The sequence below is a fragment of the Sus scrofa genome, chromosome 1, assembly GCF_000003025.6.
Source record: "Sus scrofa isolate TJ Tabasco breed Duroc chromosome 1, Sscrofa11.1, whole genome shotgun sequence".
Taxonomy (NCBI): Eukaryota; Metazoa; Chordata; class Mammalia; order Artiodactyla; family Suidae; genus Sus; species Sus scrofa.
This window is the reverse complement of record NC_010443.5, coordinates 6,795,314-6,816,512: the sequence shown is the minus strand read 5'-3', so window position 1 is coordinate 6,816,512 and position 21,199 is coordinate 6,795,314. Positions and strand designations below refer to the sequence as shown.

The following is a 21,199-nucleotide window of genomic DNA, read 5'->3' as shown; positions in this document are numbered from 1 at the left end:
AGGTGAGCGGTGGCAGGCGGCCTCCAGGCTCACCTGCGGCTGAGACGGTGAATCACACGCTCCAGGCTGATCCTAGCAGCTGTCCCCTTCATTCAGCCACGGGTGTGAAAACTAAAACGCTTATTTTATTTGATTCAAAATGGAGCAGAAAAATAGATTTGGGGATCCCAGCTCTCCTACTTCCTGTGTGACCTTAGACAAGTCCCCCACCCTCTCTGAGCCTCAGATAATGAAGCTACAAGATGGGGGAGCGCCTGTTCAGAATGGTCATGCGCTTACACAAGGCCAGGCTGTAGCAGGGACGGCACGGTGCCTCATACAAAACCAGCACCACAAACTGCAGGGATCACAGCAATCAGACGAAAACGGCTGTGTCTCGTGACTTCACACTGACTTCTTTCCTTTCTCCCTAGTCCTGTGGAATGTCACCTACCACGACTGCCAGGGGACACGTGGTCTCCACTCAAGAGCCTGTTCCTCAACCCCCAGGCCACACCGGAGAGTGCTGCAGACCAAAGCTCTGCACTCAGGCTGCCTGGCCTCAGTCTCAGCTCCTCCGCTTCCTGTGTGACCCTGGGCAAGTCGCTTGACCTCTCTGTGCCTGGTACTCGGCACCTAGAATGGAAGGTGCTCCCTAAGTATCAGCTGGTGACCAGTCTGCAGAACAAGAAGGAACCCGACCCTGTTTAGCTTGTACCCGCTGCAATCCTCTTCCTTGACTCCTACCTATTATTCTGCTCTCACTGAAATACAGACATTATAGCTCTTTGACTCTATGACAGATTTCAAGATCTAACCTACGCCAATTTTTGGATTAGTCTTCTACGTCCTTCTCTGGAATGCTGAGTTGCTAACCTGCTCTGGTTTTTGTTGATCTGGGGCTACCCCAGAGGCCTCACTAAGGGAGGAGACAATGAAACAAGGTCCATTGTGTCCAAACCTGGGACAAACGGGATGGCTTTGGTCTGTTCTTCATGACTCACTGTAGGAGATTATTCTGAGAACTTCGGGCACCCAGACTGCACGCTCTGTGGCGAGAGGGCGTTGCTGCCTTTCTCGAACTCCTCGGTACCAGGCAAAGTCCCCAGGACCAGACCCAGGGCCCAGCACACAGCAGGTGCTCAACACCTGTTGAGTGAATCCCCCAAAAAACTACTTAGAGCAGGGTCTCTGGCCTGATTGAGCGTGGCCTTCTCAGGTCAGGGAGCCAGTTACGGCCTCGCCAGCCAGGGCCTGGGGTCCAGGTACCCTCCATGCCCTCGGCTGGTTCCTGAAAGCCACCGGCCAAGCACTGCTGTGGGGGCTGCCGAATCGCCCCTCAGGCCACCTACTTGTGACCCCAGGTTAAGCTGGGCTGGCGTGTTAGAACCATGAGGCTGTGGAGACCAACACACCTCAGGCGACAGAGAAGGTCTGGCAGGTGGCAGAGGTGAGAACAGGAAAGCTTGTACCAGCAGAGAAATTCAGGTGCCACTGCTCGGCTGCCCAGCAGAGGAGCCGCTGCCTTGGAGGTGACAACCCCTGTGACCAGAGCAAGCGTCACACGGCTCAAGATTGAAAAGAGTGGAGTCAGCTTGGGCTGAAACAAGAAAAAGGCAGCCCTGCCATTCATCAGGCTGGGAAGAGACTCAGACCAAGCCAGCTGCCAAGTGAGTTGCGCCTCTCAAGGTCCTGCTGGGAACACAGCCCCCTCCTTGATGGATGACTTTCTTCCCAAAGACACCCCAGACCGTCTTGGGTTTTCATTATTGGGGGACAGGCACTGGCGGCCGTTGCCTAGTGACCACACCCAGCAGGCCTTCTGATCCCTGCTTCTCCGGGTCCTGCCCAGAAACAGAAGCCTCAGGGAGCTGATCCCTCTCCCCTGCACCCCCACCCCTAGGACCCCTGCTCGTGCCTCCTCCACTCCTTCCCCAGGCTCTGCTCTGGGGGGGGGGGGGGGGCACGTGCCCAACGGATCAATAACAACTTCCATTCGGAGGAAGCCGAGCAGAAATCCAGGGACAGGGCTCTCCTCTCCTCGGGGGCTTCGCTCATCTGCAGTTCCTCCCCTCACCCCCCGGAGGGGTCCCCCTTCCACCTCCATCTCCTCCTCAGCGACTCCAGGGCTGGCCCTCCCTTCGGGGGGTAACCAGGGTCCGAGGACCCACTCAGGGCGGTTGGGAGTGGTCTGCACTTGGGACAATTGATGTCGGATCCCCGCCCTCCTCCTGCCCCCTCCCCTCAGCCACACCACTATGAGAAAAAGAAGATGCGTCTATTTTTCATATGTGCATGCGCAGGACTGGGTCACTTCACGGCAGAAACTGGCACAACATTGTAAATCAACTACCATTTTTAAAAAAACTAATTTAAAAAATTAAAATTAAAAAAAGGAAACTGCTGCAGGCTGAGACAATCTGGAACTCACAGCAGGACATTCAAAAGACAGTCTTTATCCTGCCTCAGGAGGGGTGGGGGTGGGGGAGTGTTCTTTAGTTTGAGTGAGAGACAAAGGAAAGAAAGACACAAAACCAGCCACATCTGCTCTGGGGGAGATGGCCTTATGCCAAAGCACAGCTGGCTGGACGGCCCCCAGGGCCAGCCTGTTGCAGGACTCGGAGTGATGCTGGGGTTACAGTTGGGGGCGGGGGGGGGGGAGGGGCTACGCAGGGGACCCGAGGGTCACCACTCCACAAGACGGACAAGGGGGCATCTTCAGGGAAGTCCGGGTCCTACCGGGCTCCAGGGAAGCCGCCTGTAGGTTAGTGGCTGGGCCTGTCCACCCCACCCATCTGTCACCACCAGTAGCACGAGCCCCTGAGGTGGACCTGAGCTGCTCTGGGCTGGGGAGGCCTGGGGACAGAGGAGGCAGCGGGCCCTGGGGAGGTGTCCTCGTGGTCGGTACCGTGCAGGCAGCCGCAGCGGTTGGGTCCAGCCCTGGGAATCGAGGGGCGCCCTCCTCCCGGGGCAGGGCCTCCAGCTCACGCTTTCCCACGGCCATGGCAGCATCCCCTTCTCAAGCCACCGACTGTCCTCCTGGACCCTCTAGGTCCTTCTCCTGGGGCGGTTCCCCCACCTCTCTTGGCCTTCTGAAGGGCTTCCGTAAGTGGATCCAGGAAAACCCGGTTCACTAGCACGGTATCCACTGATTAGGGCAGTTATGCATACCTATAGACCCGCAGAAACCCCCGGAGGCAGCCAGAGACCAGCGTCTGATGGAAGGACCGGGAGAAGGTACAAGGGCATCCTGGGAGCCTCGGCCTCCCTGGCGGCCACCCTAAGGGCAGCAGGTGGAGGGGACTCCTGGCCTGCCCTGCTCAGCCCGGGCTAAGCTGCCTGCCCAGGCATCCCCCCCACCTCTCAGAGAGAGGCAGGACGTCCACTGGACAGTGTCGGACCAAGCTGGACAGTGTCAGAGAGCTCGCAAAGTAGTGCGGACGCTGACAGTGGACCCTTCAAGCCACACAGTCCTGCCCCATCAGGGAGCTCAGAATGAATGCACCTGACTCTCGCCCAGAGTGCCATCCCGTTCCCGCTTCCGGACGCAAGCCTGGAGGACAGGCCAGCAGACACGCAGCTCTTCTCCGCAGAGGAGTTCCCTGGGCAAAGCAGGAAATGAGATCATTGTAAAAAAAAAAAAAAAGAATAGCGGAGAGGCAGGAGGTTTGTTTTGTTTTGCTTCACAATTAACCGCACTGACATGTGAAGATGCGGAAGACGGACTTGGGCACAGGGAAAAGGAAGTTCAACTCAAGGCCCCGGCAGCCAACCCTAGAGAGTTTCCTCCAGCGGCCGAAAGCAAAGCCATGCGCAGCATCAAGGAGCAGAACAGCACACACACAGGACCAGACCAGGAGCTGGCACACGGCTAACCGCACAGAGTCAGAGGCCCTGGTGCCAGCAGCGCCCATCCTCTGAGTCACCCACTGAGTCACCCAAGGGGCGTCTGTTCCACTCGGTTCATGCTGCTCCATCTTCAGACCAACCCAGCAACGCCTGGGTCATGAGGAGTAAGACGTGAACAGAGTGGCCATGGAGGGGACAAAGCAGCCAGCCCGGCCCTTGGCCAGCGGATACCCGGACGGCTCTCCACACCCTGCCAAAAGCTGCTGGCAGGGGAACGAGCCGCTTTCTCTCAGGAGAAGAGAGTCAACCTCCGGCAGGAGCCGGGACTTAACCGCCTGGATGCACCCATTTCCTTAGGCCTCTGGGGGCTTGGGCTCAGCCTGCAGGCACCCACCTTGCTGAGGCTATTGACAACAGGGGACCACAGACCGGCTTCAGGCTTCAGGTCACAACTGGGATGGGACTTGCACATCCTGGGGTCCTTTGCAAATGCGGATTATTGTTACAGCAGGAAAACTGACATGTGTTTCAAGGGAGGACCTGTGAGCGGTGCTGCAGGTGGTGAAACAGAGCTGGCTTCTCTACACGAGACCTCCCCCTCCTGCAAACAAAGGGGCCCATAACCTTCGCGGGGGTGGGGGCGGAAGGCAGGGGCTGAAGGGAAGTAAATATCTTTCCAGGCGCTTCATTAGAAAGGTTCGGACTCTTGCTCAATTCCACTCCCTCCCTTTATTCAAATGGAGCTGATTGTTTAGAAGTTAGCTAACCAGGCAGCTGAGGCCATCATGAGAAGATACCCTTGCCAGCCCCCTGCCCTCCCCCCCGCAGTGCTCCTTTCCTCCAGAGACACAAATTCCAGTTTTCATCCTAAATTTGATGTGCTTTAAACAATTTACAAAGCCCTTCTTTTGTATGTAGCATCTCATTCTGGTTTTTTTGACCGGTTGTTGTGACCAGCCCAGCTATTCCATGCTGAACTCAGAGGGTTCGAGTGGCTTGGCCAAGGTAACAACCTGTGAGCAGGAGGGGAGGCCATCCTGTGTCACGTCGTAGCCCTCAGGTTCTGACCCCGCCTCACCGTCGTGCGACTTTGCCCAGCCCGGGCACCCAGGGGACCCACGCGTGGGCAGCCCTTGCATCTAGGAGCATTGTGGTCCAGGAAGCGCAGGTGGCTGGCTGGGTGCACAGAGCTGGTCTGCTCTTGCTGCATTTGGAAGCAAAGCACCAGGATTGGGGGTGGCGGGGAGGCAGAGGGGGTGGTGTGGGGGCTGGGGTGTCCCCACGCAGTTTTGTGTCACCAGACCTCAATGGACCATGAAGGTCAGTTGCGGTCCTGCCTACCCTCTCCCCTTTGCAAAACCCGGCCATTAATAGGTTCTCTGAATTCTTCTCTGCTTTTTTTAGAGCCGTCCCGTCAGAGGGGAAGGAAAACCAGCCAGCTGGTCTTGGCCATTTTTCCCTGGAGATTAGAGGGCACATCCTCCGCCGTGGAAGGGGAACACAATTCTACCTACCGCGCAGTCCGCCTTTCGCAACTGTCTTCCTTCTCCCCTTGCAGAAGCACGCCCCGTCCCCTCTCCCCATTCAGCTGGCCTCAGCCCCCGCCTCCAAAGCTAGGTGACAATGATAACACAACCTTCCCAAAGCCAGCTGCCGAGATTTAAAAAATCTGTGCCTGGGCTGTGGGATGGAAATCCTGTGAAATCAGATTGTTATGATCATTATACAACTACAGATGTGATAAATTCATTTGAATAATAAAAAAAATGGGAAAAAAAAAACAACAACAAACCTTTAAAATAGTTATTCCCGACGTTGGTCCTGGCCACCAAGGCCTTGTTTGTCATTTACATCAGTGTGGCCTTTCACACGCCAGGGCTGGCACCTGACCTTGGACTCATCTGGTTTAACACTAAGCTCTTGACAAAAGCTTTTTTTTAAAAAAAAAGGGGGGATGATGACACAGCTCTGTTAGTAAAAGGTGAACGGGTGATGGAGGAGATCTGAGTTTCTAGGAAACATTTTATCTGCCTTTTTTTTCCTTAAACAATCAGCTGCAAATGATGAACGCTACTGATTTCCTAAGCTTTAAAGTGATTCATTAGGAGCTCCCGCTGTGGCACAGTGGGATCAGTGGTGTCTTGGGAGCGGCTGGGACGCGGGTTTGCTTCCCGCCCAGCGTGGTGGGTGGGGGATCCGGGGCTGCCGCAGGTGCAGCTTAGGTCGGGACTGTGGCTCGGATCTGATCCCTGACCTGGGAGCTCCGTATGCCTCAGGACGGCCAAAAAATGACAAAAAGAAAACGTGATTCGTTAAACCCCACGAGGAGGTTTCATCTTAACCCAGAGAGGAGGAGGCCACGAAAGCAAACAGAAGGGGCCTGACCATCTCAGATTCCCAGCTACTCAACAGCCCAGAAACCGTAGCCTCTGAAGATCACCAGTTTTCAGCCAAGCTTCCCAACTACCTGCCTGCTCCCCGCCTTTGGCTGTTGCTGTGAAATTCGCACAGGAAATCTGTCAACTACAGAGGACAGGTTCAAGGGGAGTGAGAAGGAGACTAGCTTTGTATCTGACGCACGCTGGGAGACAGGAAGGGGACAGGAGACGTGGGTGCAGCGGACAAGTCCCAGTCAGTGCCCGCAGCCTAGCCCAGGAGGCAGTGCCCTCCCTTCCACCCCACCCTGCCTTTCCAGAAGCTAGAACTGCTCCCCCAGAGAGAAGCCCTCCCTTTCCTCTTCAGGTGGCAAGAAATCTCTCTGCTTCTGCTCAGCCCAAGCCCGTGGAAGCCTCCTTCCCCAGCAGCAGCCCACGGAAAGCACGGCCCTGGAAAGAGGTGCCACCGAGCCTTTGGGACAATTACCCCACCTGCCCCTCGCTGCGCCCTGGGCAGGGAAATGCCAGTGGATCTCGGATGGTTGTAAATCGTTCTAAGTCATTTAATGAACTTGTGTTTAAAACTCCGCCGCCGTGCCTGCTGAAGCTGTTCTCCACTTTAATTTCCACCCGAAGCAAAGTAGGCTAAAGCACCTTAAGAAGAATATCAACTTGACCCTGCCTTAAACTTGGTATGTCTTCACCACTCACCCAAAGAAAAATCGAGTCGTCTTGGGAACCCCCATCTCAAATTCTATGTCTCTCTCTCTCCTTTTTTCTGCTTTTTTAAGGCTGGGCTGCACTCAAGGCACGTGGAGGTTCCCAGGCTAGGGGTCAAAGAGGAGCTGCATCCGTCAGCCTACGCCACAGCCACAGCCACAGCCATGCCAGACCCGAGCCACGTCTTTGACCTACACCACAGCTCACAGCAACGCAGGACCTTTGACCCGAGTGAGGCCAGGGATTGAGCCCACATCCTCTTGGCTACTGGCCCCATTCGTTACTGCTGAGCCACAGCTCCCTTCTATTTCTCGACGCCAAATGAGAAATTCAATTCTTAACCACCTGTCTAAGATTTAAATAGGGGTTAGGACAAAGCAAATACACATGATTTGAAGTTGCAAAAGGACAGATCCAAGCCTCGCATGCAACCTACACCACAGCTCACGACAATGCCGGATCCTTAACCCACTGAGCAAGGTCAGGGATCGAACCTGCAACCTCATGGTTCCTAGTCAGATTCGTGAACCACTGAGCCACGACGGGAGCTCCCCATGGCTTCATTTTTAAATGAAACCCTTTAAGGTTTCAGAAAGATACCCAGAATTTTGGACTCTGGGTATAATCGGAAGTAGCTGAGGGAGTTCCTGTCGTGGCTTAGCAGTAACGAACCTGACTAGTATCCATGAGGACACGGGTTGGATCCCTGGCCTTGCTCAGTGGGTTAAAGATCCGGCGTTGCTGTGAGCTGTGGTGTAGGCCAGCAGCTACAGCTCTGACTGGACCCCTAGCCTGGGAACCTCCATATGCTGCAGGTGCATCCCAATACTCAGATTTATCTTTTATCATTTTCACTTTTGAAATTCTGGCCAGCTGAGTTAGCCAGGTTTAAAATAGTCTAGTATAATCAAACACATACACACACACACGCACACGAGTATATAAAACTGGAGAAATCAGAATAAGGTTGATGGGTTGTGTCCATATCAGTTTTCTTGGGATGTCATGCAAACTGTGGTGACACAAGAGGTGATCTTTGGCGGAAAACTGGCTTCAGGGTCTATGAGACCTCTCTGTGTATTAGTTCTGACAAGTGCATATGCATCTACAATTATCTCAAAAAGTTAAAGAAGAAAGGAAGAAGACAATATATTATATTGCCATTTAGTTTTTTGGAAGTAGGAGCACGTCTGAGGTGTCTATACAGGTACCCGGATTCTCCCACGCACACGTACACACAGCAGCCACACACACACAAGTATTTCCTTACAGAAATCGCATACACAGGCCCTCATCCTATTTCTGGAAGGATAACGAAGAAATCATTAATGCTGACTGCTTCGGAGGAGGAAAACTAAAGAAAGAGAGACAGAATGCTTATCTGCTTTTCCCAGGATACCCTTCTGTGCCTGCTGAATTTGTGCTACTGGCATCATTCATTCCAAACATAGTTTTTGAAGCATGAGGACAAAAGTCATTTCCAACCTCAAACAAACGAGACAGAAATGCCACCCCCCGCCCCCAATACCTTCGCAGACACTGCAAAGCCCTCACTGCGCCACGCGCACCGCAGCGGCGGCGAAGCAACCAGAGAAACACAAGTATCTTACGGCTGGAGATGCAGTAAGACAGCCGGCAGTTGATCCTTCTGAAGAGCTGCTTGTTTATGGGCCAGAGGAGGAGCGTGAAGAGCTGAATGGTGTTTATGATGAGACCCGAGGCGATGAATACGTAACAGAAGACCAGGTGGCACAGGAACTGAGACTTGAGCAGCCCGACGAGGTCCATGCTGGGAGGCTGCTCTTCCTCCAAGAACGAAGTACCCACAGCAGGACCACGTCCCCAGGGGAGAGGCTCCGGGACTCAGGAATGCACCTGAAACACAGGTTAAGGGTCAGAAAAAGCAGAATGCGCTCTTATAGGCAGAAAAAAAAAAAAAAAAAACCCTCATAGTAAAAGAAAGATATGCTCTCTAGATTAAACACACTGTAGACTTGTTGATTTATTTTTATTTCCCAAACATTGACATAATGCTTGCTTAGGGGTGGGCACAGTTTCGGCCCTTTAAAACCACTTGTCCCCCGGATTGTCCTGACACCTGTGAGGCAGGGACTAACTACCATGAGAAGGAACCCGAGGCCCAGAGTGGCCAGGTAACTTGGCCAGGGCTCCACAGCCCCCGGCAGAAGGAGGCCCGCGTGGCCAGAATCTGCAGCTCTGGGCCGTCCTTCCTGCCCGAATACCGCCCCCAGCAACCCCTTCACCTCCCTCCGCTCGTTCTCATCTCCAGACCTCGGTGCGTCATCACGTCTAACAAGACCTCCCCGAAGGCACGCGCACCTGCTCTGGGAGATGAGGGACCACCCCCAGGCCAATGCTCGGGAGCCAGGCAGCACCTCCGCTGTTACTGGCTCAGCTGCCGGCCTTCCTGCCCTGGAACTGTGACTTTTCTGGGACACATGAGTATCTGGAATATCATCACTGTCTCCCCAAGCCTTGGAAAAGTCGCTGGCACAGAGGCGGAGTGCCAATCTTATAACAAATACATAAATGAAATGATTTAATGAAGTTAGACAAGGGATGAATTTGATATTATCAGTGAACACAAATACACAAATAACCAACTATGAAGGCAAAAGAACCTACCCACCACACACACACACACACACAGACCCTTAAGAGTTCGAAAATCAGAATCCCACAGCCACGGCCACACGGGATCAGAGGCGCATCTACGACCTACACCTCAGCTTGAGGCAACGCCAGATCCTCCATCCACTGAGCGAGGCCAGAGATCGAACCTGCACCCTCACCTAGGGACACTGTGTTGGGTTCTTAACCCACCGAGCCACAGCGGGAACTTAGGATCTAGTGTTTGGAAAGTATCTGACAAACCCTTTGCTTTGCTGGTTTAACACTAAGAAACAGAAGTTGCTGACGCTGGAAATGCAGGGGATTGAATGCTGCCTTCCTCAGTTTCCAAGTCAAGACAAGTGTTATGAAGAAAAAGTGAGATTTTTTTTTTTTTCTCGTGAAAGTTGAAGAACCATCACGGTCTTTAGCAAAACCCTGGCTAGTCACACAGCACTGGTGGTGTTTAAGGCGGTGTCACAGGCAGGCGGGCCTCGGTTGGCTTGGTTCTGCCCCAGACCTCTCCCTACGCTGGTGTCGGGGCTTGGGTCCTTATTGTCTGGGCTTGAAGCGCTGTGATACTTCGCAATGGTCGTGTATCCTCAGCTAAACCGACTCTTCTAAATTTCAAATTTCTCTATCTATAAGAAAGAATAACAGAGGGCAATCAAAATTCCAAGGAGGCGATTATTGTTTGCAAAATTTTAGTTAATTCTCAAATTTGTATTCAAGAGCCAAAACCCACAAGAGCGAAGGAGCGGCATGAAGAAGAGTAAGGTAAGAAGAGCCAAGAGTTTGCTAAACCATACAACCGACTTTAGCCTCAGGGCTGATTATTAAAAGAGAAGCAAGGCTGGATGCTTTAGGGGGTTGTCTAGTGGGCGAGTAGGTGCTGTGTGCCTTAAGCTCATTCCAGGGAGAAGTTGGGGAACCACCCAACCCATCTTAAAGGCAAGCTTGCTCTCTTAACGTGAGCCAACTCAGCCCTAAATTGAGGAAAGTTGGTCTAAAGCTCTGACCAGTGATGAAAAAGATAGCAAGAAAGCATTTTATTTGTTTTTGGGTTTTTTTGCTTTTTTTGTTTGTTTGTTTTTCCTGAGGTATGTACAAGTTCCAGGGCCAGGGATCAAACCCCCGCCACAGCAGTGACAATGCGGGATCCTTAACCCACTGAGCCACCAGGGAACTCCTTTGTTTGTTTTGGTTTTGGTTTTTGGAAAACATTTTAAAATTCTTTGCCTCTTTTTCTAATTTGGGGTGGAAGGATGATGGGTGGTTTCTTTATCCCTGTGTTTCTTTGTTCTTTTCTATAATGACAATGAAATCCTTCTCCTTCCTGGGCAGAGCTGGATCCACCCATTTCCCAGGCTCCCCGCAGTAGTTTCTGAGGGGGATACAGGCCAGCTGGAGGGTAAGGAACGGCTGAGGGAACACTGGAAGCAGGCAGTCCTGGCTAGAAATCCAGGCTCCAATCCTCCGACACGGGGTTACTGAGGACTCAGGGATAACAGGGCATCTGAAACACAGCACAACACCTGGAATGCAGGGAAACCCAAATGGTGGGAGAAGTTCTCTCTCCTTTCAAGAAAAGACACAGGCCACGAGGGGCAGCTAGGATATATTTCTTTGGCATCTCTGGGAAAGCCAGCGAGATATAAATCAACTGATTCCCTCCTGGCTCCACATCTAGATCCCGATGTTTCAACTGACCTTGAATCGGGTTAAAACATTTCCTCCCGGAAGTTCCCATTATGGCTCATCAATAGCAAACCTAACGAGTATCCCTGAGGATGCGGGTTTGATTCCTGGCCTCACTCAGTGGGTCAAGGAGCCAGCAGTACCGTGAGCTGTGGTATAGGGCGGCAGCTGTAGCTCCGATTCGAACCCTAGCCTGGGAACTTCCACATGCTGCAGGTGCGGCCCTAAAAAGCGAAAAAAAGAAAAAAAATTTCCTTCTCCTATTTGCTTTCATTGTAACCTGTCCTTTACTGCGAGTGACTCAGAAACGGGAAACGATGCATTCACAAAACTCCCATGTGGAAGTTCCCCTGTGGCCCAGCAGGTTAAGGATCTGGCATTGCCGAAGCTGTGGCACAGGCTGCAACTGCAGCACAGGCTTGATCCCTGGCCAGGGAACGTCCACATGCCATGGGTGCTGCCAAAAACACAAAATAAAAAACCCAACGGCTTCACATGTACAGGGCCTTCTTAACTAAATCATGATCTTGGCAAAGGTAGACCCGGAATAAAGGAGAGCGCCAGCTCACGGGATGCCTTCCCCAGCGCTGTTTCCCATGCCAATTTCTGCCCTGAAACTGTCCAGACGCAGAGAAGCGGGCGGGCGCACACGGGCGGAGCGCGCCCTGTGGGACGCATGCAGGGTGCGCGGTGGCAAAGCAGATGGCGCCACATGCTGCCCAGCACCTTCCATGGAAACATAAGCAAAGAAAAGCAACTCAGAATCCCCGCGACAGAGAACGCAAGCTGCATCCTTCTCTAAATACACACAGCGAGCTTCACCGCAGGCATCAAATTAGACAACAAAGCGGGAACCTGAGTTAGGACTCACATATGCTGCCCAGGTCAACATTCTGCAGCTACTTTAAAATAAGCACGAACTTTGGCCACATTCTGGAAGTGACTAAACCTGAAGTGGGGCCAACTCTTGCAGTAGCTTGTTTTAAAAGGTTTGGTTGGTTGGTTCTGCACATTCACGTGACAGAACCAAGCCAGCTCAGGGTGTTAGAAGCCAAAGCTTCCTTCCAAGGCAATCAATCCACGTGGAATTGTTAGGATAATGCCCCAGACCAGTGCGTATCCTCATCTAAATAACCCCTGATTTAGGCTCTTTTAATCCCAAACGCCAGAATACCATTCATAAAACCGACAGCAAAGTGATAAAAGGGGGAGTTTCCTGATGGTCTCGAGGTTAGGACTTGGTGCTTCCACTACTGCAGCCTGGGTTCAATCCCTGGCCTTGGAATGGAGATCCTCCATCAGGCCACCGCAAGTCGAGAGAAAGAAAGAAAGAACGAAGGAAGGGAAGAAGGCAAGACAGAAAAAAGAAATGCTGATTGCAGTAACTGGGAGTTCCCACGATGGTGCAGCAGGTGACCGCAGTGGCTCAGGTCTCTGCATAGGTGCGAGTTCAATCCCGGGCCCTGCTTAGTGGGTTACAGTGTTGTTGCAGCTGAGGCTTGGGTCACAGCTGCAGCTCAGATTCATTCCCCGGCCTAGAAACTTCCATATGCCACAGGTACAGCGAAAGAAGGAAAGAAAGGGAGGGAGAGAGGAAGGGAGGAAGGCAGGCAGGCTAGTTGGGATAACACTATTTTTTTTTTTTTTTTTACATTCCAAGCTAAAAATGATAATATTCCATTCCAGAGGAGCTGAGGTAAAAAAAAGAGGGCTTTATCCTCAGCGTGAGAACAACTGCTCCATCTTTTGAGAGGTGACACACACAGAAAGACCTCGACACCTTCACACCGCTTGACTTCGTAAACCAACCTCTGACGAGCTCTCTCGGGGATAAAATTAGCTTTTAGAAAATTCTCTCTGCACAAAGATATTCAGCCAGTATTATTTATAAGCGCCCCAAATTAGAAAGCACTTACATTTCTGACAGGAGGAAACAATACAGTGAATGATGAGAAACCCACACAAGTGAGTGAAGAAAGCATCGTTATAATTGGTTGGTAGTAAGAGGGCTACATTTGCATCACGCTCTTAAGAGATAAAGGTCACCCAATTATATCCAGAGAGAATAAAAATCACAGCTCTAAAAACACTAAACGCAGTGATCTTTGTATGCACACACACACACACACACACACACACAAAGATACACACGCAGACAGACAAGGGAGCCCAAATGGGGTCGGCTTTCATCACCTTCCCCCTTCGGAAGAACCTGAGCAGGTGGCTCCAAGATCTCTACCAAAGGACCAGTCTGATTCTGATACAGGAAAGCCGCCCTGCCAGCCAGTGCCTCTCTCTGAGCAGGGGTCTCGCTCCCCCGGGGGTGGTTAAAGGGGAGCCAGCCCATCTCTCCCACAGCTCCCAGCGACAGAGACAGGTCTGCAACCGGTGAGGCGCAACCGATGAAGAAGAGGGAAGGAAAACTCCGCGGGGACGGCAGAGAGAGCAGCAGGGCTAACGCAGGGCTGGCTGCTGGGCTTGTTCCCAGACGGCACCTTTGGCACATAAGGCAGAGGACGCCCCGGCTCAGCCCTGCACGAAAGGGGCCTGGATGCAGACCCCGTGAAATGCGTGGGGGGGGGGTGCTCTGGCTGTACCCCCTTCAGATCTCGAGTTCTGCATTTAGCCCAAATCGCCAAGAGGGCAGCAACTAACTTGCGGAAGCCCGAGGCCGCCACGTGGCGCTTCGAACTGAGAAACAAGGATACATTTAGTGTCTGGATTCCTGGGAGTGACACGGGTCCAAGGCCCAAAACAAAACAGGAGAGAAAGTATTCTAGATGGAATTTAACTGTCTCTGGGACCATCTCTAACGAGAATATATTCCTCAATTAAAAAATGATCAGTGGCTAATGGGCTGGCAGAAGCCTATATAAAATGAGCTTATTTTAAAATTTGATGGCACAGTCCTTTGTCCAGTATCCCTGTATAGAACATGAAGTCCATTAAAACAAACCATAAATCATACTCAACTTTTTCATTACGTCCGATAATAAATAATCCCCAGTCTCTCTCCAAAGTCTAATTTTAGGATAATAAAAACCTAAGTCTGTAGAAAACCGAGGCATCTAAGTTTACATGTAATAGCTGCTTCTGAGCAGGTTATAAGAGAAAAACAAATTCTAAAGAGTCTTCAAATCTAATCCAAGGAAAACTGAGATGCACGCATATCTTTGAACTGTACCTTTGTCCAGGTAGATGCCCAGGAGTGGGACTGCTGGGTCATATGGTAGCTCTGAATTTAGTTCTCTGAGGAACCTCCATGCTCTTCTCCAGAGTGGTCGCACCAATTTACACCCCCACCAACAGTGCAGGCGGGTTCCCTTTTCTCCGTTTGCCATCTGTAGACTTACTAATGGGGGCCATTCTGACGGGAAGGAGGTGGTACCTCACTGCAGATTTGATTGGCATTTCTCTAATCATTAGCGATGCGGAGCATTTTTCACGTGCCCACTGGCCATCCAAAGGTCTTCTTTGGATAAGTGTCTATTTGGGTCGTCTGTCCATTGCTCAGTCATGTTGTTTGTTTTTGTTGTTGTTGTTGTTGAGTTAAACAGGAGGGACTGAGAGCTTGGAGTTAGTGGATGCAAACTATTACATTTAGAATGGATGGACAGCAAGGGCCTGCCGTGCAGCACAGGGAACTATACCCAGTCTCCTGGGATAGAGCAGGACGGAAAACAATAGTAAAAAAAAGAATGTATGTATGTATGACTGAGTCACTTTGCTGTACAGCAGAAATTGGTACAACGCTGTAAATCAACTACACGTTAATTTAAAAAAAAACTTTTTTAAATAATAAAGAGCCCAAAAGTTGTAAAAACAAAACAAAACAAAACAAACCTAATCCAAGGAAACCAAGATTCAGAGGTAAATCAGGTGAATAACCTAGGTAACTTTTTCTGTCATGACAAAATACAAAGCTAAAGCAAGTTAAGTTAGGCGTTCTTGAAGGTCTTTTGCAGCTCTGGCATCTACAAAATTAAAAATATCTCGACTTAAGCATCAGGTCTTCTGAATGGTAACCAGTGCAACAGAATAAATCTGCTGAAGGTTTTACACACATCATCTCATTAACAGAAATCTACTACGGAAGACCTTGTTATCCCATTTTATAGATGAAGAAACTGAGGGTTGGTGAGACCAGGGAACATGCAAAGATCGGATAGAGAGTAGATGCCTGACACTCAAGCGCAGGTTCTTGACCACTGTTAAGCTGCTTTGAAGACAGGACCCCCACGGCAGCGAGACTCCTTGTGAACCTGGGCTTCCATTCCCTATTTCGACTTGTGGTCCCCGGTCTGACTGCTGGGGGAACCGTGAGTTCCTGAGCCACTGCCTTGCCGGTCAGTCCTGCAGAGACCCCCATCAGGCCCTCCTCGCAGGCACAACGCCTGCCATCTCCAAACCCCAATCCAGCTGTCCCACAGCCCCTGGGGCCAAAGGGCCCCGACCTCACCGTGTCTGTTTCCAACAACCCAGAGCACGGGAGCTCTCTTACAAGATATTCCGTGGAAAATATATATTAAAATTATGTGCAAACGTTGGAAATCTCCAAACAATTGTACGAAATCCTGGCAAAACTCTAATACCATGAAACCCAAACCAAAAATGGAATGAGGAAACTTCATCTGCTTTCCATGAGTCTCTGCCAGTTCAGGCTGAAACCTTCGCAAAGACGGAAGCAGGATGGAGGCTGGATGGAGATGGCTAGTGGGCTCTTGAACGGTACCACGGCTGCCATGTGCCATGGCCATCAGCTCAGTCACACACCGGTGAAGGCTGAGGAAGACGGAGGGGCTGCTCTCCGCCCCCCACGCCCACCCCCAGGTCTATCCACGTGGGGAGATGGCCTGAGACCAGCTCTGGCTGGGCCCACAGAAGCAGACGTGAGGTGGATGCATCACCAGCTGGCACCAGAAACAAAAAAGAGAGCTTTATTCAGTATAGAAACCACCTCCTACTCGAGTCCCACCGTCACCAAGGCAACGTGGTCAGGACGACGGTCTCACCACACTGCCCACCTCTCTTCTTCCCACGCGGGCCGTGACAAAGCTGCCTGGCTCAGGGGAACCTGGGCAGGCAGCCCCATTTACCCACTGTGTGGCTTTGGGCAGGGAACCCACCTCTGAGCCTCCGTTTCTGCACCTGTTTATTGGGTGTAATAATCCCGCCTCCAGGGAGGTGATGGTGATTACATGCAGCAGCAAGCGCGGGCTACAGGAGGGCGCTCCTGGGTACCAGCGTCCGCCACCCGAGCTCCCAGGCCCCCCTGCCAAGCCCCCTCCTGCAGCTGCTCCCCCCAGCGGCTCCCCAAACCAGCGACCATCTTTTCTCACTAAACGTTCTGCTTGTGGCTCTCATGAAGCCTACCAATTTTCCTCATTTGAACATGTTTCCCCAACATCCACACAATCCAGAATGACCCTGAGCTGAAGTGACCTGCAAGACCACTTCCCGGCCCCACCCCCCATCCACTCACACATTTTAATGAAATGATTATGTCCCCATTCCCACCCTAAAAGGCAGGTGTTTCAAAGTCATCTGTCCTGGAGTTCCCTGGTGGCTCAGCAGGTTAAGGACCTGGCATTGTCACGGCTGTGATTCTGGTCATAGCTGGGGTGTGGTTTGATCCTGGCATGCCACAGGCACCACCAAAAAAAAAAAAAGAGAGAGAGAGAGAAAGAAAACGAAAACCAACATCACTGGTTCTAAGGCTGTCTTCCCAGTGATGGTTAATGCCTGTTAGTTCCCATATACATTGTATTCAAGAAACGAGGTGAACCTGCACTCTGAGCCTTGTTCGGAGCTCGCGGAAGAGAAATAAAAACTGGTATTGATGAGACCCAGGCCATCACTCCGGTGCCCCTGAATAAACGAGTGTTTCCCAGACTTGACAAGAGGCTGAGGACACAATTCTGGCAGATGGGAATGGACAGGACGAGCGGATCAAACGTGTGTCGCCTCGCAGGAAGCAGGTTGGCGGGGACAGCTTCAGAGCCGCTGAAGCCGGGCTGGCTTACTACGGTGTCAGCTAGGTGCCCAGCTCATCAGGGCACCTCAACCTCTTTCATAAAAGCTAATCGTTAAAATTTCAAAATAAACTGAAGACCAACAGCAATAAAAAGTGTTTACAATTAAGACCCGGCAAAATTCGAGCCTTTGTTGGAAATTTCCTGAATCTTCCTATATAATTTGATATGTTATAATTTAGTATCATTTAATACCATACATAATTGAGTAGTTTCATCTTGCATACCCACTGGGGAAAGCAGGGCGACCCTAACCTTGTCCATATTTAGAATGCTAACCTTTAAGCCGGCTCCCCAGTGGACAAACAATTCCACGAGCTCTGCCAACAGCCAGGCCAGGGTACCATGGGGATACCAGTGCGGAACCACCGATGAGAAACAGCCAAGCACATCATTTTCCAGTAAAGCCGGGGGGACCGCCCACGTCTCTTCCCTCCTTCTGGCCTGGCCCACCTGGTCTTGGGCTCCATCAGGACCGAGGACTCTCTCCAGTAGACACGGGACTAAACCCTGCCTGGGGCCACGTGAGCAGGGTGTGTGACCAGCCCTGGACAAATGGACAAACTGCCTGCTCTGGGGAGGCTCCGAGCATCAGAGAGAGGCTATCTCAGAAAGTCAAGAAGATGTGAAGTGGTGGTAACCCAAGCTTGGAGGCCATGGCGCAAAACCACGTGGCTGTGGGAAGCCCTGCACAGCAGCTCACCTGTGCAAATAGAGGCTGGGGGCGTGGAATGGCCTGGGAACTTGGGCTGCACTTGCCAATGCCAAACGGGTTAGGGTTCTCCTGGGGAACCCACAAATCATGACTAGTAGTGGCCGAAGAAATAAACGCAGAAAGGGAGCCACCAGGAGGCACCAGTATTGAGTCAGGAGGATGGGTTCGACTCCTGAGCATGTATCTGTGGCTCCCTATCAGCTTGGCCACTTGGCCTCTAGAAGGTTCGGCTTCCCCTTCAGTCAAGACACACGACCCACAGGAGTGATGGGGGAGTTCAGAGAGGTGAGAGTGTGTGCAAGGCGCCACTGGGCTGATGCTCAGGCACCTGCGACCACTCGCAATGCTGAGAAGATGGGAAAACAGGGCCACTGGTCCAGATGCCACCCCATCCACCAGAGCACTCCTGAGGCATGGAAAGACACATGGCCTTAGTCTCCGAGAGTATTTCTCAGGGAGCAGGGTCTAGAGAGGCCCTCTGCTGGCTCTGACACGGTCCCCTGGAGGGGTGGTTCCATGAGGGTCTGATCAGAGGACCTAATGGGGTGGGGAGGGGGCTTTCCTTCTCTTCTCCATCGCAGACCCCAGTAACGGGCTCTTCTCTCTGCTGGATCCTTCTCCACCGCCCTCATCCTCACTGCCCGTGAAGCGCCCTTGACCCCCGGACCTCTGAGTCCTCGGAGACCCTGCTCTTGTCCATCCTCGTGTTCTGGCAAGGAGTGTGCAGAAGGTGAGAGGCCAATAAGGCTAGATTTTAAATCTTTCATCTCTTTGATTTTCATAACGGCATGCCAATGAGCCCAGGCTGTTTCCCTGACTTGATTCATGCCTAATGGACTGAGACTTATTAGAAAACAAATGCACTTAAATGCTTTCCTGACATGAATCATTTATTGAAGACAGAATTGCTGGCTGTGAGCACCCAAAATAGGTTGACTTACAGTCTCCTTGTTTCGCGATAGATCTGAAATATGACCACAGAATATTGAAGTACTCGGCAATGAGCGATGCGTTTGGGGTCATGATGGGCTGGCTATTCCTCGAAAAGTTTCATTAATAACAGCAGTGATAAAACATGAAGCAGGGCTTTCTCTCTCCTTTTCTCTTTTTCTACTTTGGTCACAAAGCTCAGGAACAGAGGATGCTTGGAGAAAGCAGTGATGTTCTTTCCAATTTCTGTTAAGTAGAATCTGGGACAGGTGCTCCTGGATTCACGCAAGCAGTCATGAATCCACTGATAACTTTACTCATTCATTCCATTGTCTGTCCACCCAGCCACCCACTCATCCATGAAGTCCAAGTTTCCCTGATTTATATTTAAGGGTATATAGCTTTATCTACACCACTGCATTAGACTTGTGCAAGTAAGCACAGGGGCTTCTTACGGAGCCCCCCTGTGTCCTATGTGGGTCAGTACCGTGCCCAATAAACTGAAGCACTTACTGAGTAATTATTTCCAGGCTCAGAATCAACTCTACCCCTTCTACTTCTTACAGAATAAACAGATGCTCAATAAATGTTGATTCAACCCAAATCTCTAGATGACCTAATATCATTTAGTCTCCACACCAATAACCCTGGATTGTCCAAAAAAAAAAAAGTACAAAGGGATGACATGACTATCCTAGAAAAGTCCTAGATCTCTTTCTCATTACAATAAGAACAGAGCAGATGACCCAACCATTTAGTCTCCCCTACAGAAGCCATGCAGATAAACCCACACGATTGTTCTCTAAACCGTTACGCCCTGCAACCAAGCACAGAATCCTCTTCTACCAAGGCTGAAACTGCATGAGGCAATGTATCAAACTGACATGAAAATAACTAAAATGAAAGCAAATTACCTCTTTAAACCCCAGTAGGTTTCAGATGTTGGTTGGGGAACAGAGTTGACTTTTTTAAACAAAGAAACTTCTTTTAAAATAGCATCTGGTAGAAGTAAAGGAAATTATTCTTATTGAGGAAGTCACTTGGTGAAATTCACAAGTCCTGAATTTTTTTGAAGGTAATTTCCTCCCATTCTATCAGTAATTCCTATTCATTATAAAAAGTTTGTAGAATTCTAAAATGTAGAAATTATACCACCTCTAACAGCCACCAACACTTGTGTTTATTTTCTTCGAGTCCTTGGTGAATTTATTGGCTTTGTCTTTTCTTTGATAGGTAAAACCATTGCAGGCAGAGGCTTTTTTGCTTTTAAATATAGTTGAGATCCTCTGTTAAATCAATTGCACGTGCCCTTTTCTTAACCTCTGTTGACATCAATGTCCTTTTCACAATATAAATATCCCAGTAGTTACAGCGGACATAGCATAATTATTACCTTACTGCCCCACTGTTGTATCATGTAGGCTTCTTTTTGTCTTTTAAATAATAAGTAATGTAATAATTAATACTTGAGTCTAAGGGTTTTTCTTCCCTGATTTGGGGATATTTGCTTTAGCATAAATTCCCAGAAGCAGGATTTCTGGGTTCAAGGAACAAACATTTTAAGGCATCTGATAAATTTTGCCAAATTGCTTTCCAAAAAGTTCATAGCTATTTCTGTTCTTAAGGGCCGTTTACAAAAATACCCATATGCCATTACATGTTTGTCAGCCCTAAGAATTCTCATTTAAAGACACAAAAAAACAGATTAACTCTTTATACACTGAAAGTTGCATCTGTTGGTACGACCAGGATGGAGGTTCCTTAAAAAACTAAAAACAGAACTACCATATGATCCAGCAATCCCACCTCTGGGCACACAACTACAGAAAACTCTAGTTTGAAAAGATACCTGCACCCCAATGATCACAGCAGCGCTATTTACAACAGCCAAGCATGGAAACAACCTGTCACTGAAAGATGAATGAATAAAGAAGATGTGATATATGTATATATATATTGCTCAGCCATAAAAAGGAATGAAATAGTTAGTGCCTTTGGCCGCAACATGGATGGACCTAGAGATTATTATTCTAAGTGAAGTAAGTCAGAAAGAGACAAATAACTATATGACATTGCTTACATGTGAAATCTTAAGAAATGGTACAAATGAACGTATGTGCAAAGAGAAAAAGACTCACAGACAGAGAAAATAAACTTATCGTTACCAGAGGAGAAGTGGGGGGATGAATTAGGAGTTTGGAATCAACATATACACACTACTACATAAAAAACAGATAACCAACAAAGGCCCACTAGATAACACAGGGAAC

At 50.3% G+C, this 21,199-nt stretch overlaps 1 protein-coding gene across 6 annotated transcripts in view; it reads right to left on the bottom strand.

Moving 5' to 3' along the window:
* AGPAT4 (1-acylglycerol-3-phosphate O-acyltransferase 4) overlaps nucleotides 1-21,199 on the bottom strand; it is a 121,822-nt gene that overhangs the window by 67,043 nt on the left and 33,580 nt on the right. For 5 of the 6 annotated variants that reach the window (XM_021097343.1, XM_005654348.3, XM_013984539.2 and 2 more), the window contains exon 2: nucleotides 8,534-8,798. In XM_021097343.1, coding sequence (XP_020953002.1) covers nucleotides 8,534-8,711 — 178 coding nt within the window. In that variant the 5' untranslated portion in view covers nucleotides 8,712-8,798. 6 annotated transcript variants of the gene reach the window in all.